At 44.6% G+C, this 27,888-nt stretch overlaps 1 protein-coding gene and 1 long non-coding RNA gene across 2 annotated transcripts in view; one reads left to right on the top strand and one right to left on the bottom strand.

The window, feature by feature from the left end:
* Positions 1–144: 144 nt before the first annotated feature.
* On the bottom strand, positions 145–12,882 carry LOC117529165. Its single transcript, XR_004565939.1, has 3 exons — positions 12,803–12,882; positions 766–770; positions 145–156 (listed from the first exon to the last, which is right to left on the bottom strand). It is a non-coding gene; the product is annotated as an uncharacterized LOC117529165 (long non-coding RNA).
* A 2,026-nt stretch (positions 12,883–14,908) lies between these two features.
* Positions 14,909–27,888, top strand: part of LOC117529046 (transmembrane protein 132C-like) — a 476,757-nt gene continuing 463,777 nt past the window's right edge. Inside the window, exons 1-2 of the mRNA XM_034191745.1 lie at positions 14,909–14,999; positions 15,380–15,542. Of these exons, the coding sequence (XP_034047636.1) occupies positions 15,476–15,542 (67 nt within the window). The 5' untranslated portion in view covers positions 14,909–14,999; positions 15,380–15,475. The remainder of the gene's footprint in view (positions 15,000–15,379; positions 15,543–27,888) is intronic.

Here is a 27,888-nt window from a genome sequence, read left to right as displayed (position 1 = left end):
AGTACTTATCCTACTTCGTCCAATACGGTCTTCAGCTGACCTAAGCACAAGCAAGACAGTATTAATTCTCAGAATAATACAACTGGCTGAGTTCGTTACCTCCTTAGTAGAGCGATATCTCGGCGATGAGGTGGAGATGCCGTCCTGCTGATATACCTCCCTGGTGATTGATATCAGCTGTCTCAGGTGATGGGTGACAGCTGTCACCCTGGCTGCTCCTGTGAGGCGGCAGCACCCTCCGATGTCTGGAGCCCGCACTCCAGACAGGGCGCCCTCTGGTGGTGGTGGGCCAGCAGTACCTCCTCTTCAGCGGCCCACACAACAGGACCCCCCCCTCAACGGGCGCCTCCTGGCGCCCGACCAGGCTTGTCCGGGTGGCGGTGGTAGAAGTCGGCCAGGAGGGCCGGGTCCAGGATGAAGCTCCTCTTCACCCAGGAGCGTTCTTCGGGACCGTACCCCTCCCAGTCCACCAGATATTGAAAACCCTGGCCCATCCGTCGGACGTCCAGTAGCCGGCGCACAGTCCAAGCCGGCTCGCCATCGATGATCCGGGCAGGAGGTGATGCCGGACCCGGAGTGCAGAGGGGTGAGGTGTGATGCGGTTTGATTCTTGAGACATGGAATACTGGATGAATCCGCAGTGAGGCCGGGAGCTTAAGCCTCACTGCGGCGGGATTGATGATCTGGAGGATCTTAAACGGTCCTATGTACCGATACTGTAGTTTAGGGGAGGCCACTTGCAGTGGAATGTCTTTGGTGGACAACAACACCTCCTGCCCAGGACGATACGTAGGAGCCGGGGTCCGCCGCCGGTCTGCATGGGTCTTCGCCCTCCTCCGGGCCTTCAACAAAGCAGAATGGGCGGCACGCCACACCCGACGGCACTTCCGTAGGTGGGCCTGGACCGAGGGCACACCAACCTCTCCCTCAACCACCGGAAACAATGGGGGTTGATACCCCAAACACACCTCAAAAGGGGAGAGGCCGGTGGCTGATGACACTTGACTGTTGTGGGCGTACTCGATCCAGGCCAGATGAGTAGTCCAGGCCGCCGGGTGCGCGGCTGTCACACAACGTAGCGTCTGCTCCATCTCCTGATTGGCCCGTTCTGCTTGCCCGTTGGTCTGGGGGTGATACCCGGACGAGAGACTGACCGTGGCCCCCAGTTCCCAGCAGAAGCTCCTCCAGACGTGCGAGGAGAACTGGGGACCGCGATCGGAGACAATGTCTGATGGTATCCCATGCAGCCGGACGACGTGGTGGACCAGGAGGTCCGCTGTCTCCTGGGCTGTTGGGAGCTTCGGGAGGGCCACGAAGTGGGCCGCCTTGGAGAATCGGTCCACTATCGTGAGGATGACGGTGTTTCCCTGGGACGGCGGGAGGCCCGTGACAAAATCCAGGCCGATGTGGGACCAGGGGCGATGAGGTACAGGCAGCGGCTGTAGCAAACCCGAGGCCTTGCGGTGGTCGGCTTTGCCCCTGGCGCAGGTGGTACAGGCCTGGATATAATCCCGGACGTCGGTCTCCAGGGACGCCCACCAGAAACGCTGCCGGACGACTGCCACGGTTCTTCGCACTCCAGGATGACAGGAGAGCTTGGAACCGTGACAGAAGTCCAGGACCGCAGCCCTTGCCTCTGGTGGGACGTAAAGTCTGTTCTTCGGCCCGGTTCCGGGGTCCGGGTTTCGTGCCAGGGCCTCCCGGACGGTCTTCTCCACGTCCCAGGTGAGGGTGGCCACGATAGTGGACTCCGGGATGATGGGATCCGGGGGATCCGACGACTCCGTTCTGACTTCGTCTTCATGTACCCGGGACAAAGCATCCAATCTTTGGTTTTTGGTCCCGGGACGGTAGGTGATCCGGAAGTCAAAACGGCCGAAGAACAGTGACCAGCGGGCTTGCCTGGGATTCAGCCGCTTGGCGGTCCTGATATACTCCAGGTTCCGGTGGTCAGTGAAAACCGTGAATGGCACGGACGTTCCCTCCAACAGATGTCTCCACTCCTCAATGGCCTCTTTCACCGCAAGGAGTTCTCGATTGCCGACGTCATAGTTCCGTTCGGCCGGGGTCAACCTGCGGGAAAAATAGGCACACGGGTGAAGGACCTTATCGGTCTTCCCGCTCTGGGATAGCACGGCTCCAATCCCTGAGTCCGAGGCGTCCACTTCAACCACTAACTGGCGACTAGGATCGGGCTGCACCAGAACGGGTGCAGACGAGAAGCGCCGTTTCAACTCCTTGAACGCGGCATCGCAACGATCCGACCAGGTGAAGGGAACTTTTGGCGAGGTTAGGGCTGTCAGGGGGCTAACTACCTGACTGTAGCCCTTAATGAACCTCCTGTAGAAATTAGCAAAGCCGAGGAACTGTTGCAGTTTCCTACGGCTTGTGGGTTGGGGCCAGTCTCTCACCGCCGCAACCTTGGCCGGATCAGGAGCGACGGAGTTGGAGGAGATATTGAACCCCAGGAAGGACAAAGAAGTGCGGTGGAACTCACACTTCTCGCCCTTCACAAACAGTCGGTTCTCCAACAACCGCTGCAGGACCTGACGGACATGCTTCACATGGGTCTCAGGGTCCGGAGAAAAGATGAGTATATCGTCTAGGTATACGAAGACGAACCGGTGCAGGAAATCCCGCAAGACATCATTAACCAACACTTAGAACATCGCGGGAGCGTTTGTGAGACCGAACGGAATGACCAGGTACTCAAAGTGACCCAAGGGGGTGTTAAATGCCATCTTCCACTCGTCTCCCTTCCGGATCCGAACCAGGTGATACGCATTCCTAAGATCAAGCTTGGTGAACATCTTAGCTCCATGCAGGGGTGTGAACACCGAATCTAATAGGGGCAGCGGGTATCGGTTGCGAACCGTAATGTCGTTCAGTCCCCTATAATCAATGCATGGACGAAGTCCGCCGTCTTTTTTACCCACAAAAAAAAACCTGCACCCATCGGGGAGGTGGAATTCCGGATCAACCCGGCGGCTAACGAGTCCCGGATGTAGGTCTCCATTGATTCGCGCTCAGGCCGTGAGAGGTTGTACAGCCTGCTGGACGGGAACTCACTGCCCGGAACCAAATCAATGGCACAATCATAAGGACGGTGGGGGGGAAGGGTGAGCGCCAGATCCTTGCTGAACACGTCGACAAGGTCATGGTACTCTACCGGCACCATCCCCAGATTGGGCGGGACTCTGACCTCCTCCTTAGCCTGGGAGCCGGGAGGAACCGAGGAACCTAAACATACCCGATGGCAGGTCTCGCTCCACTGAACCACTACCCCGGATGGCCAATCGATCCGGGGATTGTGTTTCAACATCCAGGGAAACCCCAAAATCACACGGGAGGTAGCAGGAGTCACAAAAAACTCGATCTCCTCCCGGTGATTTCCGGACACCACCAGAGTTACAGGTGGTGTCTTATGAGTGATTGGAGGGAGTAGGGAGCCATCTAGTGCTCGCACCTGTACAGGCGAGGTAAGCGCCACCAGAGGGAGCCCTATCTCCCTGGCCCATCTGCTGTCCAACAGATTCCCTTCAGAGCCCGTGTCCACCAGTGCTGGGGCTTTCAGGGTTGATTCCTCATAGAGGATCGTAACTGGGAGTCGTGTGGCAATGTGGGTGTGTCCCACGTGAATGTCTTGGCCCACCCTTAGCCCAGTCTCTAGGGGCGGGCGTTGGTGTTTAACCGCTCGGGGCAGTTTCTCACTTGGTGCTCTGTCGAGCCACAATTAAAACATACTCCGTGGACCTGCCTCCTCTGTGTATCTGGTGCCCTAAATGTTGCCCTGCTCGTGTCCATAGCTTCGTCAGCAGGGGGAGCTGTAGCCACACGGAGCGCCGGAACCGTGGAGCGTGGGGAAGGCGGGACGCGGTCGGAACCGGAAGGGAGAGGGACGGCGCGTGCCCGGCCACGCCCTTCGTCTCGTTCCCGACGACGTTCTTCTAACCGATTGTCTAACCGTATGACCAGATCGATAAGCCCATCTAAATCCCGCGGTTCGTCCTTAGCCACCAGGTGCTCCTTAAGAACCAAAGACAGTCCATTTACAAAGGCGGCGCGGAGGGCAGTGCTATTCCAGCCGGACCTCGCAGCCGCGATGCGGAAGTCGACTGCATAGGCCGCTGCGCTCCGACGCCCCTGTCTCATTGACAGTAGCACTGTTGAAGCGGTTTCTCCTCTATTAGGGTGATCGAACACAGTTCTGAACTCCCTCACAAACCCATCATATGTCTGAAGGAGCCGTGAGTTCTGCTCCCAGAGCGCTGTAGCCCAAGCACGTGCCTCACCGCGAAGCAGATTTATGACATAAGCTACCCTGCTAGCATCGGTCGCGTACATAACAGGACGCTGTGCGAAGACGAGCGAACACTGCATAAGGAAATCCGCGCACGTCTCCACACATCCTCCGTACGGCCCGGGGGGGCTTATGTATGCTTCCGGGGAAGGAGGGAGGGGTCGTTGAATGACCAGTGGAACGTCAATGTTACGCACAGGATCTACAGGAGGGAGAGCCGCAGCGGCGCCCGGAGGGCACGCTTCCACCTGTGCGGCGAGAGCCTCCACCCTGCGGTTCAGGAGGACGTTCTGCTCGGTCATCAAATCTAACCGAGTCGTGAAAGCGGTGAGGATCCGCTGCAACTCACCGATTACCCCTCCTGCGGACGCCTGCGCGTCCTGTTCTTCCATTGGCCGTTCAACAGCCGGTTGACGCCCCTCGGGATCCATGACGCTGGCCGAGATATCCTGTTGTGAAAGTGTAGGTACACGGACCCACAACAGGGGGCGCTAATGAACGGACAATGGAGGAAGTCAAATCACAAAGCTTTACTGTTGTGAACACGCACAACAAACACAACAGATTACAATTATAGCGGTAAGCCGAATTCCAATGGTGTCGTGTGGGCAGGCTCGACGATAGGAGACGTCTGTCCGAGTCGAACCGGAACCACCCGATTTCCTCTGCCACCGAACCCCGGGAATACTGGAGCCGCCAAGTCCCGAACTCCCAGGTGGCCACTGCCTCCGCTCGTCGGATCCGGTACTGCTGGCAAGGAACAGAAACAGTCAGGTGTGGGTGCGGGGGTGGAAACACCACCTCCACCTCTACTCAAAATAGTACTGTAGGATTGGAATGTGAGTAATTATCCTACTTCGTCCAATACGGTCTTCAGCTGACCTAAGCACAAGCAACACAGTATTAATTCTCAGAATAATACAACTGGCTGAGTTCGTTACCTCCTTAGTAGAGCGATATCTCGGTGATGAGGTGGAGATGCCGTCCTGCTGATATACCTCCCTGGTGATTGATATCAGCTGTCTCAGGTAATGGGTGACAGCTGTCACCCTGGCTGCTCCTGTGAGGCGGCAGCGCCCTCCGATGTCTGGAGCCCGCACTCCAGACAGGGCGCCCTCTGGTGGTGGTGGGCCAGCAGTACCTCCTCTTCAGCGGCCCACACAACAAAAAAACCAGAGACACGTGGAAGAAAATGGAAAACAACCATCAAAATGGATAGAAGAATAACAAGAATGGCAAAGGCTCACCCATTGATCAGCTCCAGGACGATCAAAGACAGTCTGGAGTTACCTGTAAGTGCTGTGACAGTTAGAAGATGCCTGTGTGAAGCTAATTTATTTGCAAGAATTCCCTGCAAAGTCCCTCTGTTAAATAAAAGACATGTGCAGAAGAGGTTCCAATTTGCCAAAGAACACATCAACTGGCCTAAAGAGAAATGGAGGAATATTTGTGGACTGATGAGAGTAAAATTGTTGTTTTTGGGTCCAAGGGCCGCAGACAGTTTGTGAGATGACCCCCAAACTCTGAATTCAAGCCACAGTTCACAGTGAAGACAGTGAAGCATGGTGGTGCAAGCATCATGATATGGGCATGTTTCTCCTACTATGGTGTTGGGCCTATATATCGCATACCAGGTATCATGGATCAGTTTGGATATGTCAAAATACTTGAAGAGGTCATGTTGCCTTATGCTGAAGAGGACATGCCCTTGAAATGGGTGTTTCAACAAGACAATGACCCCAAGCACACTAGTAAACGAGCAAAATCTTGGTTCCAAATAATAATAATCACTGAACTAGTATTTAGTTGTATAACCACAGTTTTTCATGATTTCTTCACATCTGAGAGGCATTCATTTGTTGGTTTGGAACCAAGATTTTGCTTGTTTACTAGAGTGCTTGGGGTCATTGTCTTGTTGAAACACCCATTTCAAGGGCATGGGAGGGCATGTTTCAAGGGCATTTCTATATATATATATATATTTTCTATATTTCTACCTCATTTTCTTATTTTATTGTACTGTTACAAGTATTATTATTATTGCTTATCCTTGCACACGCTGTTTGATGAACATTTTCCTCTACTTGCAACCATCTTGTGTGTTTTTTTAAGAGCTGATGCAACATGTGAATTTCTGCTCTGTGAGATCAACAGTTTTATCTTATCTTATCTTATCTACAACCCAAAGATTTATCAGGGTTGATTTGGTGTGTCATTGTAAAATCTTTCTTCAATGTTGCTTAAGACGACTAATTTTACATTTGTGGCACGCAGCCAATGTTCTCGCCTGCACCGACTGATACTGTGCAATAAACCTCAAAGGTTCAATCACGAAACATTGCAGACAAGGTCAGAGGTGTCCTCCAGTATTCATGGAATGTAAAAGAATCACAACCACAGACAATTTTGAGAAAAGAAATGAATGTAAGGAGAAAAATAATTGCTTAAGCAGAAGAGAGAGTGATACGTGAAACCACATTCTGAGGTCACATTGTCAATCTGACTGTCGTTTTATTGTTTATATATATTTTCAGGTTGCCCAGTGGTCTTCTGACTATAACAAAAACAAGATTTGAGTTGACATCAAGTCCATCGGTAATCTTGTCAAACATAAAATTGCGTTTTTCTTTTTGGCAGTCTACCTGCTGTATGTGAGCGTCTGTATTGAGGTGTGGTATGATGTTGCGCCTTGGAGGGTGCTTGGATTGTTTTGACATCTTCCCAGATCTCCATTATGTTGTTTTTGATCTTTTATGCTTTTTAATGTAATGCATATTGAGTTTTGTTGTGATGGAATGTGCTTTATGAATAAAGTTGCTGACCTGTGCCATGGACGTATGTGGGTGCCAGCACTGGTGTTTGTATTGTTTTTTCTTGTTTGTTTCATTGTTGCATTTCGTTTTTCATGCAGTACTCATAAAACTTTGTGCAATACTCGGTGTTATCAAGAAAGAAAACAAAACCCATTGTCTGGTAATGATCAAAGGTCTGGAGCTCATGACCTGTTGGTGTATTTGTTTCTTTAAAAGGAAATGTACTGCTGTGTGCCACAGCCCCTCTGCTTTCAGAGGGTTGTTTTTTTTAACATGAAACCTCAAGCATATTTCGTTGAAAATGAGAAATACGTACCGTTTAAATCTTCTTTTACACATTTTCAACCTGTCAATCAGTTTTTCCAAAAAGTCTTTAACCAGGTAGAGAAGCTTGAATCTTCGACTGGACTGGGTTGCTTGACGTGAGGACGTTTCGCTTCAAATCACAGAAGCTTCCTCAGCTAAAATTCTTGCTCTGGTAGTTTGACTTCTGTCTTGACCCTTGTAGAGAAGAATAAACCAGAAGCCAACAAAAGCTGGAGTTTTTAACCTAACCAGACCCCTCCTACCGAGAGGCCGACTGCTATAGGCTAGTGACTAAACAATAGCTCTAATTAGCACCTATTGTGTGCTAGTTAGCACCCTCCTAATGACTGGACGGAAGCCTCCCCTGATGGCTCCCTTGACGACTCTCTCCTGATGACGTGAATGACTCATTACCATGAACAAAAGACTGAAACTGCTTTGACCTGAGTACCCCATTTGTAAACAGGGGACAAAGCGTGTCTGAGACCCGCCCCCGGTTGAGGCTGGGTTTCAACTGTTTTACAAAGAATGCTTCCTTGACACCTCTCTCAAACCATTTCTTCTCTCTGGCTAAGATTTTAACTTCCTTGTCCTCAAACGTGTGGTTAGTGTCTTTCAGGTGGAGATGAACTGCAGACTGAGGTCCACTGGCGACCTCTCTGCATTGCTGGTATAGCCTCTTGTTTAAAAGTTGCTTCGTCTCACCTATGTAGTGTTCATTACAGTTTTCCTGACATCTGATAGAATACACTACATTGCTCTGTTTGTAACTAGGGATCCTGTCCTTAGGGTGAACTAATTTCTGTCTCAAGGTGTTAACCGGTTTAAAGTAAACTGGGATTTTGTGCTGTCTGAAGATCCTCTGTAGTTTTTCCCCTACTCCTGCTAAATAAGGGAGAGACACTCCTCTTCTTCTTGTCTCCGTCTCCTGTCTATCTGGTCTCTTTGTTTTCTGGGACTTCTGCACTTTGTCCAGGGACCATCGTGGGTACCCACATACTGTGAGGGCTTTCAGTACAACTTGTTGCTCTTTAGCCCTTCCCTCTGCAGTTGTGGGCACCTGTAGGGCTCTGTGTTGAAGAGTCCTGATCACCCCGAGCTTGTGTTCAAGGGGGTGGTTTGAGCCAAAGAGCAGATATTCCTCACGTCAAGCAACCCAGTCCAGTCGAAGATTCAAGCTTCTCTACTATGGAAACCACCTGGACAACTGAGAGCCTACATAGAAACATCTTTAACCAGGTGTCATGCAGGGTGAGTGCATGACCACGGGCATGTAACTCATTCAAGCATATGAAAGAGGGGAACCATTACAATTCTGTGGACTTTGGGTGTGCATTCCGGATAATTTTGACCCCTGTTATATTTATTGTTTGTTTATTTCTTTGTTGGCAGAAAGCTATCTTAAAAGGACAAACAAGTTTCACTGAAATTTGACAGAGAGGTCAATCTCAGACAAAGGTATAACCATCATAATGTGGTTAACGTACAGATTGAGGAGCAGATCCTGCATTTGATCTTACCTTTGATGCATAATCCCAATTGTGTTGATCCTAATTGCAGGATCAAAGCAATTATGTTCAGCAGTGAAACTCAAAAATGAGTAATCATGATCAACAACAATGAGATACAGTGATGAGAGCTTGAGATTGACAGTCAACAATGAAGATTACAGCTCAGCGATCAGGATCAATGTTCAGGATCAAAGATGAGCAAGCCAAATTTAGTAATCAAGATGAGGGGTCATTAATTTGGATCAAAGGTGAGGTCTTGGAGTCAAAGATCAAAGCTTGGCAGTCAAGATCAAGGTTCTGGATCAAAGATGATTAATCATGATAAGCAATTAGGATCAAAGAGTGGCAATCCAAATGAGAGGTCAATGATCACGATCATAGATGAGTTCTTGCAATCTGTTGGATGTTATATCTCATGGCTAATTTGCTACTTTGGTAATTATAGTATGATCATAGTGTCTATGATATAAATCATAATATAACTTGATATCTTTGCTAATAATTCTTTGCTAACTACATATCTCCTTATAATAATAATAATAATAATAATAATAATAACTTCATATTTCCTCATACTGTTCTTCTGCTTATCACACCACACAGACAACACAGTTTTATTTTTACACATAATGTTTATATACAATGCAAGCAGCACACTGCACATAAATGTCAAGAACAGTATGTCTCATGTTGTTCCAGAGGAAATATGAGGTTATAATTATAAGGAGATATGAAGTTAGCAAAGAATTATTAGCAAAGACATTAAGTTATTTTATTATTTATATCATAGACACTATGATCATACTAAAATGACCAAAGTAGCAATTATCCATGAGACATAATATCCAACAAATCAAAGGTCAGAACTCAAGATCAAACCACAGTGATCAGAATCAAAATTTGGCATTAAACTCAAATGATCTGAATAGGAAATTTGGATCAAAACTCTGCAATCAAGATGAGAGGTCAGTGATCAGGATCTAAGATGAGTGCTTGAAATTAAAGGTCAGAAATCAAGATCAAAGCTCAGCAATCAGTATCAAAATTTGGCATCAAACACAAGTGATCAGGGTGGAAAATTAGGACCAAAGATAATCAATCCAGATTAGAGGTCAGTGACCAGGATCAAAGATGAGTGCTTGAAATGAAAGGTTAATGAAACTCAGTGATCAGGAAATTGGGATCAAAGCTCTGCAATCAAGATGAGCACTCGATCAAGATCAAAGATGAGTGCTTTAAATCAAAGGCCAGAAATCAACATTAAAGCTTATTGATCAGGATGAAAGTTTTGGATCAAACACTAGTGGTGAAGCTAGGGAAATAGGATCAAAGCTCTGCAATCCAGATGAGAGGTCAATGGTCAGAACCAACGGTGTGTGTTCAGTGTTCTGGGTTTTATGATGGTCCAACAACAGGTGCAGTTTGATCCAGACCCAGATCATTATCCACCAGACCCAGATCATTATCTGGATCTTGTGGACAGAAATGTATGTGCAAGTGTAAAACATCTCTTCACAGTCTGAGCTGCCACAATGGTGTTTTATTCGTAAGAATTAACATGGAACCTCTGTAGCCACTGTGGGGAGTGCTGGTGCACTGTCGCTTCATAACGACACTTCATGCTTGATGTTTGACTGTAGTGGATTCGGTGAGGACAAAGGGGAGCCGATGGCCTGTGATTGGTGTTTAGCTACGTTGCAGAGCGGCTGCAGCTGCCAGGCTGCTCCTCTGGCTGCCTTCTTCAACGTAACAGTGGTTTGTGTGTCCTGTTCCGGTTTGTTGGCTCTTGCCCGGAGGTGCAGTGAGCATGCACACTGTCCTGCTTGAGCCTCTCACCGACACCGCCGGCAGCTCTGCCTTTAAAAGCACAGAGGGATGGAGAGGCAGAAAGAGACACAGACTTATTGCAGATTGTGATCAGTGAGGTACAGTGTGGCTCTCATGTCCTGTGCAGACGAGTGGAAACCTGCCAGCGGTGCAGTTTGTTTTTGTGCCTGACTGCTGCAATCACCACATAGTGAGCATGACTTGTGCCATGCTGGGGGGGGGGGTCTGAGTCATGAGTCAGAAGCTGCTTGTTGGTGGCAGTGTCCCATAGGGGGCACTGTTGATTTTCACGAGCATATTTTGGTTTAGTCATAATTTAATAATTTGAATTGTTCTGTTTTTTGTTTGTTTTAGATTTGTTTGTTCAGATTTCATGCTGAATAAACACAACACCAAATGTAAATCTACATACTAACATAATATTAGTACCATTATTTAAACTGGATTGCTTAAGAATGAATGATCCAATTTTTGTTAAACTTTTGCAAAATTTGTTCTAATTAATTAATATCTCCTCATTTTGATTCAAACTGGCTGCAAATTGAAACAGATTTCGGTGAAAGTTCGTTGTGGATCTTGATAAGGGGTGGAGCCAGGAAAGGTTTTTTTTTCATATTTTATTCAAAAAATTTAAAGTAGACCTGCATTGAAATAAATGCAGTCAGATCTTTAGACCAAAAAATGACGTATATTTACACATAAGATCCTTCTGAATGTAGTAAAGTAAATCTGCAGGCCCAGATCTGTCATTCAACGGAGAAATCTTCATTTAAAAATGACAAATTTACAGCTAAAATTTAGCCCTCCACAAAACTGTCATCACATCCGGGACGCTGCCGAGACGTCATGGAAAAGACCCTCTCCCAGCATGCATTGCACGCGCCAACTGTAATTTGTGGATTTACGTCAGTTTGCATCTGCACCTTTTTCTTGTCTTATACGGAAGGATCTACTTTTTTTAAACTTCATATTGTCTTGCGGCACGTTTGGTGAGTACACATTTCTTTTATTTGTGCTTGAAAATGATTTTGGGGGACTTTTTCATATGCCCGTTTGATTGAGTGGTGTCGCAATGAAAATCTACTGTCTTTTGCCTCCGGTACCATCGCGGGGTACGGAGGCGAGACCTGCAAAGAATCCAAGTCATTAAAAAGATATAAACCTCTCTCAGCGGCCACGGAGCTCTGCAGCTCCGATTACCGAGACGTGCTGCGCTGTCCTTGCAGCTACAGGTGTCACCGGCCGCTCCACATCAAAACAGCGAGCGTATTCTCTGGATTTGTGCCAAGTTGGCTGCACCTCCATTCAGTAGACAGAGAGGTGGTGTTGGCTGCACAGCAGACACGGGGGCAGTGTGAGTGGCCCGCTTCGGCATTTACCGAGTACGCAGACTCAGTAAGCGCAGCGGAGGCAGAGAGCGAGGCGTCGGGGAAGAACGTCGCCCGCTGTCGATGTCGCCGCTGATCTGAGCATGCAGAGCTGTATCTCACATTCATTGCAGCTTACTTTTGGATGCTGAAACCAGGATGTGTATAACAGTAACATTACTAACAGATAAAATCAATTTCAATGCGGGATCGGACTGAAGGCGCGAGCGCTCCGTCTTCTGCCGGACGTCACTGCAATGACCCGGATGTACAAACAGTTTTCGCTGAGGGCCATATTTTAGCTGCAAATTTGTCATTTTTAAATGAAGATTTCTCCACTGAATTACAAATTTGGCTTACAGATTTACTTTACTGCATTCATAAGGGTCTTATAAATACATATCAGCTATTTCTTTCTGAGATCTGACCACATTTATTTCAATGCAGGTCTACTTTAAAGATGTTAAGTTTATAAACAAATAAAAAAAGAAATTGCATGACAGGATCCTGTTCTGTTCTGGCATGCTGACCTACTGATTCTGCTCTCTTTCTCTCTGTCTGAGACGCTGTCGCCAAAACTGCACCTGCGTTTTTGTTGCCGCCTGCTGGAGAACCACTCATCAACCCGAGACAGCTGGCCTTGATGGATTCCGCTGACAGACAGCACTGCAAACTGACTTCAAATTGGGACTTTTTAGAATCAGATCTGTTCTGGATTGTGTTTTGCATGTTTTTGTCTACATTTTGTTCATTTGTACTTTATTTCATGCTCTCTCTAACTGTTAGACTCTAAATCACTCCCTCTAAATTGGGTGGGCTATTTAAGATGCACCAATTTTTTGGCTTCCCCTCTGCCTGTCAACGTTGCCTACATCTTACTGCTGCTAAGTTTCACATCCACCTGTGAGCTCTGATGGGGGGTAATGTATGTGTGGCTAATCATTACTACCTCATATTTCAAGCTAGCATCAGAGTGGAGTGAGGACGATCAGAGCCCATCTGCCAAACTCAAACCTATATGCTGCTGTTGCCTCTATGTGAGTTGGATGACTGAACTTTATCTGGCTGATCTGGTGGAACCTTACGTGCCGGCCCTGGCTTTGCGGTCACAGGATGCGGGACTTCTCTGTGTTCCCAGGGTGAAGAAGAAGTCAGCAGGTCAAAGAGCTTTTTCTCATCGTGCACCCACTCTGTGGAACGGTCTTCCTGTGACCATGAGGCAGTTGGAGTATGTGGACATTTTTAAGTCAAGACTCAAAACCCATTTTTATTCTCTTTCTTATGAATAGTTTTTATTTTTTATCTGTTTTATTCTTTTACTTCTGTTTTTAATTATGTATTTGAATTTTTTATTCATTTTAATTATGTATTTGAATTTTTTTATTCATTTTATTTATTTATTTAATTTTTATATTGATTGTTCTGTGTGAGGCGCGTTGAGACGGCTTTTGTTGTTATTTGGCGCATTATAAGACAATTAAATTGAAATTGAATTGAACTTTATTGAAACTGTGTGAGCATTTTATGAGAAACCAGTTTCATCAAGTTCACTGAAAATTCACAATGTGCTGGAGAATAAATAGTTACATTTCAGTTTAAAGCCACCCAGGTGGGCGGAGCCAGCCAAGTTCTAATTAATATTTTAAAATTGTGTATTGAGGGTTTCTTACTACAATTCATTGCAATTTGCCAAATTTGAGCCATATCCACCGAGGTGGGTGGGATGAGGAAATTTTAAATGAATATGAGAAAAGTTCAGAAATAGGATGTATTACAATAAAACAAAAAAAAAAAAAACTGTTTCACAAAACTTGCTGAAATGTGGGGTGTGCCAGACAATAGACATGCCCACAATTTAGCCCAGATCCATATAGATGGGCGGAGCTATCAACTTTTCTAATTTACACTTTCAAATAGGATGTGCTATACAAATCACAATCCTTGTTCAAAATATGCACTTTGCAATCAACTTTTGTCCTGGCTCCACATGAACGCAGTCAAGAAATTTAAAGTTGACTACTTTTAGATGAAATACTTTACGATTTTTTTTTTCCACAAAACCTGGTGGAAAGGTTGGACATCATTAAGTCTTTGTGGTCACTCTGCAAAACAGGCTGGCGTCAAAACGTATCCGGAGTATTTTAATTTTTTAAATATCCTCCTCACCTACCCAACATGTTTTCCAACTCTCCCTGCTCCGCCCACTAATTAACTAAATCATATGGTCTCAGCCAGTCAATAGCTAGAAAACAGCCTTGACTAATTAGCTGTGGTTGCAACAGGTGCACATGGAAAACATGAAAGGGCAGTGTTGACCCCTGTTGCGCACTCTCTGGCGGATGGATACACCCGAGTGCTCTTCTATTTTAACATGTGACATTTTCGTTATTATCAAGTTTCCTCAATGTCTCCACATTTTGCTCAAAAACAACATCGGAATGCTGAAACAAACACACAAATGTTCATAAAAAAGACCCCACAAACAAACTGGATGGCGCGCCCGCGGACCCCACACGAGCGCAGAGCGCGCGTCTGGTCTCTCTTTACTTTGTGCACCAGCTTGTAGCCACAGGCTGCAGAGCGCAGCACCGACAGCCGTCTGTGCACGCTTTCCCGACGCGTGGAAAGTTGGAGGACTATATTTCTGTGATTTATTTATTTTTCCCCCTGAACGCGTGTGTCACGTCCTGAAGATTCGGATCTCTGCAGAAGAAGATGAAAACTGCGCGTCATGAGACCCGACATGAAAACTGATAACTTAAAAAAATCTTGTCACTGAGGGAAAATATTGCAGTCTAACAAAATAAAAAGGGGATCGCTTTGGTTTTGATTTCACAGTGTTGAAGGAGACCGCGGCGCTGCTGCTGGAGAAATGGTAAGACGCAAAGAACACTGACGCAAACATTCTAAACAGCACTTAATTCCGTTAGTTTCATTTTTCAACGCCTGCGTACAATTCGACTAGTATTTTTCTTTGTTTTTTGTTTTTTTTTTTTCCTTCTAAGACACATTGATCTGTTGCGATGTGTCCCTGCCTGATTGATAGCAGGTGGTTCGCTTTTACGCACCAGTTTCCCCCGCGTCATTAACACTCATTTCCAGGAAATCCGCTCGGCGACATTTTTACGCACATATTCACAACTGTGGAGAGAAAAGCATCACTGTGCACATCACTTTCCCACGACCTGCACATCCAACCCTCGGTTTCAGGATGTAAAATAATAATGATAAATTGCCGTGTGTCTGTGTCGGCAGGACGCGTCGTGCGGATTACGACAGTTTTGTGTTCCATGGCGAACTGCTCTGAGAGGATAAATCGCGTGGTCAAGTTTTTCAGCTGAGCAGTTCAGGATGAATCCACGGAGAGACGTGGGGCCGCTCCGGTGCGTGGGACTCACTGCGCTTCTCCTGTGCGCAGGTAAGACGCGCCGTTATAGTGGACACCGCAAACGCCTCACGCCTCACTGACAGAATGTATTACTATTTTTTTTAAATATGAAATGCAAATCGTTTCCCATCTGCAGGAGAGAGCGCATATATGATTTATGAGACGTATAATTAAGTGTAAGCTGCTGTGGCAGAATACAAAATGAATTTTAATATCACCATGAATGAAGTGTGACAGTTGCTTGTGTGTGTGTTGATGCTGCATGCGGGCAGAATGACACTGCAGTGCAAAGGGAGCAACAACAGGCTGCACACACACTTCCACTCAACAGTTTCTTGTCGTCATGCTGTGCTGGAGCAGACTGGCAGAAGCTCTGCTTTCTCTCTGTTTGATCAGCTGTTTTATTTTCTTTGAACAGGCTTAAAAAGTGGATTGTGTGATTCTGTCGTTGACATATCAAAGCTAATTCTATATATGAAAAGGCTTAAAGGGGCTCCTGTTGTGCCACAAGACTTCTGTTCTGTGTATGGCGACGTATTCGTGCCAAAAAGCACTCGTGTGATAAAATATGCATTCGGGCGTGTTATATTATAGCACATGCATAGATATTAACTGCGAGCGTGCAAATACACACTCGGAGGATAAAAGTGCTGCAAGCGAGGAGGAATATGTGACCAGTGCACCAAACAACCACTCAAACATCACCCCACTCCAAGTTGATTTCTGCTCACGTGAAGTGGATTTCTGCTCTCTCGCTTGAAACTTTTGGTACAGTGGGGGAGGGACCCAGGGGTCGGTACTGGCTGTGCTGTGATTGGTCGTTTCTGAAGAGCGAGATTTGATTGATAGCCCTCCTGTCAGAAAGCCCTGGAAAGTGAACTCTGTCCCGGAAGAAGAAGTAGTCACCATTTTATTTTCGTTCATCACAAATGCCCGATTTCAGCCCAAATGATTGCAGCCCAAAATAAAACCGTACGCCATTTATCCGTGTGAAGTTATGCTGTGTTAGTACTGCGCAACGGCAGGCTGTCCCCAGAAGTGGTCACATCCCATGATGTTGTGCAGGGGTTCAAACCAGACTGCACTGTCCTATTGGAACTGGACCAGTATCATATTCTAATTCTGCTGCTTCTGGAATTGTGCAAAGCTGTTGTCCAGATGAGGGAGAGTTGTTTAGATTTTGTGTTCTTGTAATAAATTCCTTCTGTCTGTTTCTGGATTGTATACAGCGTAAAGTTCCTCCAGTCACAGCTACAGAAGTCTAGGTCTCCTTCAGAGTTGTCACAAGTGTTTTGGTGGCTTCCCTCACTTGTCTCTGTCCTGCACTGTTCACTCAGGTTTTGAGAACGGCCTATTCCAGCCAGATTTACCAAACAGTACTGTTTGTATTTATTAATGATTAACATAAGCAAAGCCTTTACAGTTGATATGGTATCACGTGCAAACTGCCATTAATACAGCAGCCATTGTTATTTAAACTACCCAACTTCATGATTTCTAACCATAACCTTAACTTTTAAGTTTTGAGCTTGAGATTCATCAGTTGCCACCTCGATACCTGTAACGCCGTGATGTCCTCCTTATCCCGCGCTAACCATGGCAATGTCTCATCAGATGCCAACGATCACGGTGGTTTATGATGAGAAAAAAGAATAAGGCACCGTATCAACAGCCACTTCATACAAACTGAAGTTTTTAGTGACATGAAAATGTTCATGTGTCTGTTTTGTGTAAGTACTCGCTTCTGGTGTTGGAACGAGGCTCTAAGCCTCTCAGCAGCCTTGCAAGTTTGCAAATGATTTTTCTTAAATGGTGTGGCTTCTGGTGTAATTTTTGTGAAATATGTAAAACATTTGGAAATTTGAATGATGCTCCCACTTGCGGACCACAAATTTGTGGACCTCTGGGAGAATAAAGTTATTACGCATTGGAATCAGTCTGAAATTGACTTAAATTACTGAATTAGATTTTGGGGGATTTAGTAATCACTTGGAGTCCTTTGAGGTAGATATGAGTCCTTTTGTGGACTGTGTATGTTTTCCTTTAACGTGTAGGTGACACCAAAAAAATGTGCACAAGTAATTACTAAAATTGAAGTGTTATTTAAAAAAAATCCTGAACAATAAGTCGCTAAGTGTGCAGGAGAAGGATAAACAGCTGTCTGAAGACTGTGCTCTATTTCAGTCCTCAGCCACGGCCATATTATTGCTACACCATCATGAGAACGGGACCTGCTGATTAAAGTGCAAATCAATTGTAAACATGGCAGAGGTCAAGCTGTTTTTGGCCAATTTTTTATTAAATTTTTTTCCCCCGCTAGTGTGGGGCTTTTTTTTTTAAGTCCAGTCTGAAGGTTTTTAGCAGAGGACACAGCGTTTGAGCCTTATTTAGACCACAATGAGGGAGAAAAAAACCTTGAAAAACCTTCAGTCTGACAACAGTGACAATATTTACTGGCGTTCAGAACTCAGAATGCAGGTGATTTCGGCATGCAGCAGACGGTAAACTTTTCCCACCAGTTCTGTGGTCATAATCGAAAAAGTTTGTTTTATTCTCCTTGAGATGACATGAGGGACTGAAAATATCAGTTATTTTTAAAATAAATAGTTTCCCTTTGGAATAAGTTAATGTGCTAATATGAACTGTAACATTAACACTAGCGTAACACGTTATTATTATTAAAATTAAAACAATTCACAGAAGGAGTAAATAAAGTCTTACCGGTCCATTTCAATGAGATAATCTTTAAACTTATCCACCTTTACAAAACATCTGAAAATAATTGAATTCCTTCTGTCCTGGTTGAAGAAAAGTCCATTTGTCACATGGGAGTTTGGTGCCAGCAGCGCCAGCTGTAATCCGTTATTGCGGCTGATGGATTGAGTTTCCGTTGTTAATGAGCCACTTTTCTACAATTTGAAAGACTCCCAGTTCCTCCTCTGCTTATAATGTCTCGGTCTGCACGCGATTAAATTATCCCATAAAAGAAAAAAAAAAAATCTGAAAATACTGAGGTTTGCCTTCGTGTCAAGTAGAGAAGCCAGGGACATCGTGCAAGCGCACGCTCGTCAATATAATTGTTTCCACCTGGCAATCGAAAAAGATTCTGCTGGTGAGAATAACTGTTTTGACACCGAAAACACGACCCGAACCACTCGGTGGAAACGGGGCTGTCAGTAGCCTGTAAAAATCCATAAATTAATGGCACTATTAAGACAATGGTTCTCGTATTGATGTCACTTCCTCTTTCTTCTCTGATGTGACTGGGCTGGAAGTTCCTGTTTTTTTGTGGCGCACGGTTCAAAATCCGAATATTTATCTCTTCAGAAAATGTACACCAGGAAAGTATAAATGTCAAACTGTTGTTTAATTTTGGTCTCAAATATTCAATGAAAGATGGCATCACGTGTCACCTGCACTTTAAGGTATGTGGCTAGATAGACTTTATTCGAGAGCCTGTTTTTTTTTTTTTTTCAGTGTGAGAACATACCTTCTCTTTTTCTCACGTTCACATATTGCATGCTCGCTTGCAAAACTCTGCCCTTGCAATCAAATCCTCCCTCCTTGCTCACAGGTTTTCTCTGGTCTTGTTCCAAACTGTACATCTGCACTCTGATATGTTGCTGCTTGCACAGACTTCCTGTGCTCCAATTTAAACCCCTCCTCCTCCTCGTACTCAAACTGTTTCTATGAGCTCTCAGGACGTCTGCGGCTCTCTGCTCTTGGATTTTTGTGATCCAACACTCCCCGACCAATAGAATGATGGATATGGTGCTAACCAGTGGAACCATCCTTGAAGGTGTGCTCCCTTTGGTTCGTACAGTACTCCCAAAAGTACGCTCTTGAGTAAAGTCAGTAATCTAACCCAGGGGTCCCCAACCACTGGGCCGTGGGTTACTTGGTACCGGGCCATAAAAACTCTTTAAAAAGTAGTTTTATTTTATTGACATTACTCTGCATTTTATTTTTGAAAAATGATCACTTTCATTTGTGTCTCTATCCTGCATTTTGTGGGATTACAGTTTTTTCCTCATGCACAGGTGAGCTCAGCAAAAATAAGCAAGTGTCACTGGAGAACTTCTTTGAATAGGGGCAAACTCAGTCATGAGATGGCAGAAGACTCTAAGATGGCCAACGGAAAGAAAGCTGCATTTAAAAGAAAATACTAAGAGTCCTACTGAAATTCTGAGTTCATCACAACAGGTGATTGACATGCTCCAAACCTGCTCTGTATATGTGGTGACCGGCTCACCAACAAAGCCTTTGAACCTTAAAAACTGCTTTGCACACAAATAAACCAAGCGCCCTGCATTAAAAGACAAGCTGTTGGAGGTTTCTGCAGTGATGGCAACCAAAACAAGATTATGGAGTCGACTAGACATAAGAAACACCCTTTGGGTGTTGTGTTCTGCCATCACTGCCAGATGGGACTGTTTAGTTGCAGGGAAACAAGCTCAGGGCTCCTACTATATAAAAAAAATTGATTGATTGATTGATGTGTGTGTATGTATATATATATATATATACACACACACACACACACATATGTGTGTGTGTATATACAGTGTTGCCACAGTTACTTTTCCCAGCTGCCGACAACAACACTCTGCCACCTCAACATGACAATACCTGTTTTGCCAAAACTTACTTTATAGTCACCCTTTCTTGACTTCAATGAAAATAAATACTTGTTTTATAAAAGTAAAATAAAGACCTCTTTCTTGACCTCATATTTAACTGTTGACAGCACTGTAACAGTAAAACTTGCAATTTCGAACCTACATTGTTTATAAATGTAACTATTAAATTCATTCTAGCATTTTTCTAACATTTAAATTCTCTCTAAATATTTTACTTGTAGAAATTAATATTATTTTAAGTAGTATTAGTAGTTGTAGTAAAAAAAGGCTTCAAAACTGGACCTTTTAATCTAGGGGTGTTGTGAGGGGGGGCACATCCCTCCCCCACACCCCCATTCCATCTGGATTCGCCCCTACTTTGGCGTTTGAGCGCAAAGAATGGATAACATTTATTTATGCAGAAAACGTGACCAGATTTACAGGTAAGAAAGTTTTATTGTGTTTTCACATCATGTGGTCCTCAGAAAGAGAGTTTAGGTGCATTTGAGTGGAAAATAGTGTTAGTTGTTGACGCGTCGCGGAGGATCAGCTGTTTTAACGTGCAGATACGGAGCGGCTCAGCTCTAAATAAAGGAGGAAAAAAAGTATAAAAATGTCTTTGTAAAGCTCAGTGCAGGTGTGCTGATCACCGTGCTTTAAGAGACGACGAGTCGAGCAGCTGCAAAAAACCGCGGATGAAAAGCTCACAGCTCACTTAAAGTGGGCAGTTCAGTCGAACCCCGACCTCCTGCCCACAGACCAAGTTTAATGCTGCTATCGACCCACAATGAAAAATAATATTAACGCACAGTGACATGGAGAAGTAACTTTAATCTGATTACTGATTTGTAAAGATTAACGCGTTAGATTACTCGTTACTAAAAAAAGTGGTCAGATTAGAGTAACGCGTTACTAAGTAACGCGTTACCGGCATCACTGTGTGTATATGTGTATATATATATATATATGTATGTGTATATATATATATGTATGTATATATATATATATATATGTATGTGTATATATATATATATGTATGTGTATATATATGTATATATATATGTATATATGTGTGTGTGTGTGTGTGTATTAGATAATAAAGCGACCCTTTTTTTTTTTAAACTATATGGATTTGAATGACGTTTGAATCATGCTTGAACCCTCGTGCGCATGCGTGAGTTTTTTCACGCGTCGGTGACATCATTTCCCTGTGGGCAGACCTTGAGTGAGATGTGGTCCCGCCCTCTCGGCTGAATTCTTTTGTTTCACACGCTGCTCCAGATGGCGCGCGTTGCTTTATCAAAATTTTTTCTGGACCTGTGAGGAATATCCGAGTGGACACTATTCGAGAAATTAAGCTGGTTTTCGGTGAAAAGTTTAACGGCTGATGAGAGATTATGGGGTGTTTCTGTCGGTGTAAGGACTTCCCACGGAGCGGGATGTCGTGCAGCGCTTCCAGGCGCCGTCGTCGGCCTGTTTCGACCTGAAAACATCCTAATTTAAGGCTTAATTCACCCAGGACGTCGTGAGAGAACAGAGAAGATTCAGAAGAGGCCGGCATGAGGACTTTATGCGGACATTCCACTGTTTAAGGACATTTTTTAATGAAAGACGTGCGCACAAATTCGCCGAGTTGTTTCCGTGACGACTCGGCAAATCTGTGTGCGCCGCGACAGGAAAAACACCTCCATGTTGAAAACCATTTGTAAAATTCAGGCGGCTTTTGATGGCTTTCAAGTAAGTAACAAGTGAGTAACTGAGAAATTGTTTAACAGCTTGGGCATGTTCCAACTTGCCCGTTAAGGTTTCCAACGGTGGTGTTTTTCCTGTCGCGACCCCCCGTGGTCGGGTCCGGCCCGACATGCGACTCTGCCCGCACGTTCTTTCATTACAAAATGTCCGTTAACAATGGAATGTCCGAATAAACTCCTCATGCCGACTTCTTCTGAAAGTTCTCTGTTCTCTGATGACTTACTGGGTCAACAGAGCCTGAAATGTGGAAGTTTTCAACTTGAAACGGCAAGACGCTGCCGTCTCGAAGCGCAGATCGCCGTCAGGCGCCGTGGGCTGTCCTTACGGCGACACTACCAGACCAAAATCTCTCATCAGCCGTTAAAATTTTTACCGAAAACCAGCTGAATTTATCAAATGGTGTCCAGCCAGTTGTGCCTTACAGTTTTGAAAAATTTTTTATCAAACAAAGCAGCAGTCTCTGAGCCATTCCTAAACAATGAAAAAATCGACGAGAGGGTGGGCGACTCCTCACTCAAAGACTGCCCACAGGCGAATGACGTAACCGACAGGCGTGAAAAATCTCTAGCATGCCCACGAGGGTTCAAGCATGTCTGATGTAATCACACGTGATTCAAATCCATATGGTTTTTGAAAAAAATAAGGTTGGATACTTTTCTAATAGACCTCGTGTGTATGTATGTGTGTATATATATATATATATACTCAACAAAAATATAAATGCAGCACTTTTGGTTTTGCTCCCATTTTGTATGAGATGAACTCAAAGATCTAAAACTTTTTCCACATACACAATATCACCATTTCCCTCAAATATTGTTCACAAACCAGTCTAAATCTGTGATAGTGAGCACTTCTCCTTTGCTGAGATAATCCATCCCACCTCACAGGTGTGCCATATCAAGATGCTGATTAGACACCATGATTAGTGCACAGGTGTGCCTTAGACTGCTCACAATAAAAGGCCACTCTGAAAGGTGCAGTTTTGTTTTATTGGGGGGGATACCAGTCAGTATCTGGTGTGACCACCATTTGCCTCATGCAGTGCAACACATCTCCTTCGCATAGAGTTCATCAGGTTGTCAATTGTGGCCTGTGGAATGTTGGTCCACTCCTCTTCAATGGCTGTGGGAAGTTGCTGGATATTGGCAGGAACTGGTACACGCTGTCGTATACGCCGTCCAGAGCATCTCAAACATGCTCAATGGGTGACATGTCCGGTGAGTATGCCGGCCATGCAAGAACTGGGACATTTTCAGCTTCCAAGAATTGTGTACAGATCCTTGCAACATGGGGCCGTGCATTATCCTGCTGCAACATGAGGTGATGATCTTGGATGTATGGCACAACAATGGGCCTCAGGATCTCGTCACGGTATCTCTGTGCATTCAAAATGCCATCAGTAAAATGCACCTGTGTTCTTCGTCCATAACAGACGCCTGCCCATACCATAACCCCACCGCCACCATGGGCCACTCGATCTACAACATTGACATCAGAAAACCGCTCACCCACACGATGCCACACACGCTGTCTGCCATCTGCCCTGAACAGTGTGAACCGGGATTCATCCATGAAGAGAACACCTCTCCAACGTGCCAAATGCCAGCGAATGTGAGCATTTGCCTACTCAAGTCGGTTACGACGACGAACTGGAGTCAGGTCCAGACCCTGATGAGGACGATGAGCATGCAGATGCGCTTCCCTGAGACGGTTTCTGACAGTTTGTGCAGAAATTCTTTGGTTATGCAAACCGATTGTTTCAGCAGCTGTCCGAGTGGCTGGTCTCAGATGATCTTGGAGGTGAACATGCTGGATGTGGAGGTCCTGGGCTGGTGTGGTTACACGTGGTCTGCGGTTGTGAGGCTGGTTGGATGTACTGCCAAATTCTCTGAAACGCCTTTTGAGACGGCTTATGGTAGAGAAATGAACATTCAATATGCGAGCAACAGCTCTGGTTGACATTCCTGCTGTCAACATGACAATTGCATGCTCCCTCAAATCTTGTGACATCTGTGGCATTGTGCTGTGTGATAAAACTGCACCTTTCAGAGTGGCCTTTTATTGCGGGCAGTCTACGGCACACCTGTGCACTAATCATGGTGTCTAATCAGCATCTTGATATGGCACACCTGTGAGGTGGGATGGATTATCTCAGCAAAGGAGAAGTGCTCACTATCACAGATTTAGACTGGTTTGTAAACAGTATTTGAGGGAAATGGTGATATTGTGTATGTGGAAAAAGTTTTAGATCTTTGAGTTCATCTCATACAAAATGGGAGCAAAACCAAAAGTGCTGCGTTTATATTTTTGTTGTGTTTATGTGTTTTTATATATATATATATATATATATATATATATATATATATATATATATATATACAATGTAGTACTAATAGAAATAAAGTGCATAATATAAAATGTCAGAATTATATTTACATATTTGAAAAAAAAAATTATTGAATAAAAAGTAAAAAATCTACGTTAGCAGTACAACAGTAAAACATCTTATTGTCCACGTAATAAATTATTTTGTTATGCATCCCTGGTCCATGGTAAAAATGTCTTGCATGAAACGGTCTGTTGGGGACCACTGTTGTAAAGAATTAAAATGTGTATTAAACAAAAAACAAGTGTTAGAATGCCATTGCATGGTATAAGATGTTCAGAATCATGAGGGGAATACCATGCACTGTTTGAGTTGTACTTTAAAAAAAAAAAAAAAGTTCATATTTAGCGAGTTGCATTAGTTTTAGGCTTAGTTTTAGGCTCAAGTTACAATGTCCACCAATTGTTTGCAAGCTGACTTGACTTGCGACTTGCAGATTGATGACTTGACAGTGACTTCGTCCCACCTCTGGTTTTTGGTACAGTTTTTCATTGCCCTTAATTCTGAGGGATTTTAGTTGAGTTACAGTTGTAACTGTCAGTGCTTACACATTAACTCCAAAGAGCTGTTTAATCTATTTCTTGAGATTTCTTAAAAAATAATCAGGGGGAACCAAATAGTGTTTTTTTTTCTTTTGAAGCAATGTGAAGGCAAAACCCCACAGCTCCTTCAAACTGTGTTTTACAAACAAAACAAAATGTCAGTGAATTACAGTTTGCACCAAGTGAAAGCCACTTTATCTCTATAAATACAAAGATTGATCCACATCTCACTATACGTCTGGACCGCCTCTTAATCTCTGTGGGATAAAGTGGAGAGGAGGAACAGGAGCAGGTTCCGGGCTGTTGCTCTGACTCCTGGTGTGCACGCCATCAGATGATATGATAACTTTGCAGCCCTCTGATTGCTTTTGTCGAGCGCTTCGAGGTCATCTCCCAGAGACACGTGCACTGACAGTCTCTCTCATACAGTTGGAGTGAACAGCCGGACATGTTGAGATGTTCAGTGCAGCTGATAATGGAAAAGCAAATCTATAGGAATCGCTGTGAGAAACTGACAAACAAGCTCATTGCAAACTGCATGTAACTGCTCTGAATTTCCTTCATGCACATAACAGGAGGTGGCAGGCAGGTACTTCCAGAATATTAATTGCACCGGAGTGCAAGTTGCACCTTCTGCTGAAAGAGGATATATATATATATATATATATATATATATATACACACACACAGTGATGCAAATATGCATTTGAGCCACTGTCGATTTTGCAAGTTTTCCCACCTACAAAGAATGGAGAGGTCTGTAATTTTTATTATAGGTACACTTCAACTGTGAGAGACGGAATCTAAAAAAAATCACATTGTATGATTTGTTTCTTTTTTTTAATAATTAATTTGCATTTTATTGCATGAAAGTATTTGACCCCCCTACCAACCAGCAACAATTCTTGCTCTCACAGACCTGTTAGTTTTTCTTTTAGAAGCCCTCTTATTCTGCACTTTTTACCTGTATTAATTGCACCTGTTTGAACTTTTAACCTGTATAAAAGACACCTGTTCACACACTCAATCAATCACACTCCAACCTGTCCATCATAGCAAAGACCAAAGAGCTGTCCAAGGACACCAGGGATAAAACTGTAGACCTACACAAGGCTGGGATGGGCTACAGGACAACAGGCAAGCAGCTTGATGAGAAGGCAACAACTGTTGGGGTAATTATTAGAAAATGGAATAAACACAAGATGACTGCCAATTTTCCTCTGTCTGGGATTCCATGCAAGATCTCACCTCGTGGGGTAAGGTTGATTCTGAGAAAGTCCAGAACTACATGGGAGGACCTGGTCAGTGACCTGAAGAGAGCTGGGATCACAGTCACAAAGATTACATTAGTAACGCACAACACTGTCATGGTTTAAAATCCTGCAGCACATGTCCAGGCCCATTTGAAGTTCACCAGTGACCATCTGGATGATCCAGAGGAGGCATGGGAGAAGGTCATGTGGTCAGATGAGACCAAAATAGAGTTTTTTAGTATCAACTCCACTCGCTGTGTTTGGAGGATGAGAACAACCCCAAGAACAACGTCCCATCCATGAAGCATGGGGGTGGAAACATTATACTTTAGGGGTACTTTTCTGAAAAGGGGACAGGACGCCTGAACCATATTGAATGGATGATGGATGGGGTCATGTATTGCAAGATTTTGGCAAACAACCTCCTTCCCTCAGTAAGAGCATTGAAGATGGGTCATGGCTGGATCTTCCAGCATGACAATGACCCAAAACACACAGCCAGGGCAACTAAGGAGGGGCTCCGTAAGAAGAATTTCAAGGTCCTGGAGTGGCCTGGCCAGTCTCCAGACCTGAACTCAATAGAAAATCTTTGGAGGGAGCTGAAACTCAAGACCTGAAAGAGCTGGAGATCTGTATGGAGGAGTGGACCAAAGTCCCTGCTGCAGTGTGCAAACTTGGTCAAGAAATACAGGAAACATCTGACCTCTGTAACTTGCAAACAAACGTTTCTGTACCAAATATTAAGGTCTGTTTTTTCTATTGTATCAAATACTTATTATTTTCTGTAACTTTCCTCAGTATATTATGTGAATAATGCACAGCTCAGCTGTCGAGAAAAGCTCTTGGACGCCGCGTGCGAAGGCCAGCGTGCTGAACAGGAGTGGGCAGATGCTCGTTTGGTGCTCTTCTGTGCGTGTGTGTGGGCCTGGCCAGAGTGGAACAGGATGAAAAGTCAAAGTTACACCACCAGAATGTTGCCTTAAATTAATAACAGATCCAGTGTTTCCACCATCACACTTTGCTGCCATTAGCTTGAGGTGAATGCGTCGCAAACGTCCGCCGTTGGCTGTTATTTCCATCACGTGGGCGGAGGGAGGCTGAGACGGAAGTGTCTGTATCCAGGTGTGACGGCCAGTGAGGCAAATCCATAATAGGATCCTGCAGTTTATATAAATCTAGGTAATCGTACCCGAGGGCGTGAACATTGTAAGGGCTGCAGCAATCTGACATTTGACTTCAATGATGCCCTCCGCCCACATGATTGACATCTGACCGACCCCGTCAGACTGAAGCTGAAATCCACCAAAGTGTGGGCCACGTGTTCCAAATCGGAGCTGGTGTGCTCTGGAATGGGAGAAAATCAAAATTTTGGCTTAGCGCACATGAGTGTAAATGCGTAGCGGGGGAGGAAGAGGGGGTGTATGGCCCAAATCTGGATATCAAATATTTATTAATGTTCAAGACAAATGGTTAATCAATGAACCGACTTGTCAAACTACTGCAAAATAGTAAACTTTTAAATCATTTAACGGGGGAGGCACCAAATATGACTGTTCATCAAATATCAAGTGTTGCTCTTTTTTTATTGTTACATATTTTGGGATTTTTAGTCTTTTTGAGCAGAGAAAAACGGCTGATGATCCCATTTTAGACTGTGGTTTAACGGAATGGGTATTTTCCTTTGAACATTTTCTGACATTCTAATTAATCATAAAAACAAACTGACTATTCTGTCTTTCAAGGACCCAACATGTAACTCACATTTGTTCAGGTCTCAGTGGTGGTTGTGTGAACATTAACACTGAACATAAAATGGAAGTG

The sequence above is a fragment of the Thalassophryne amazonica genome, chromosome 17 (genome assembly GCF_902500255.1).
Source record: "Thalassophryne amazonica chromosome 17, fThaAma1.1, whole genome shotgun sequence".
Lineage (NCBI taxonomy): Eukaryota > Metazoa > Chordata > Actinopteri > Batrachoidiformes > Batrachoididae > Thalassophryne > Thalassophryne amazonica.
Note: the sequence above shows the minus strand (reverse complement) of the source record. Positions and strands in the feature narration are given on the sequence as shown.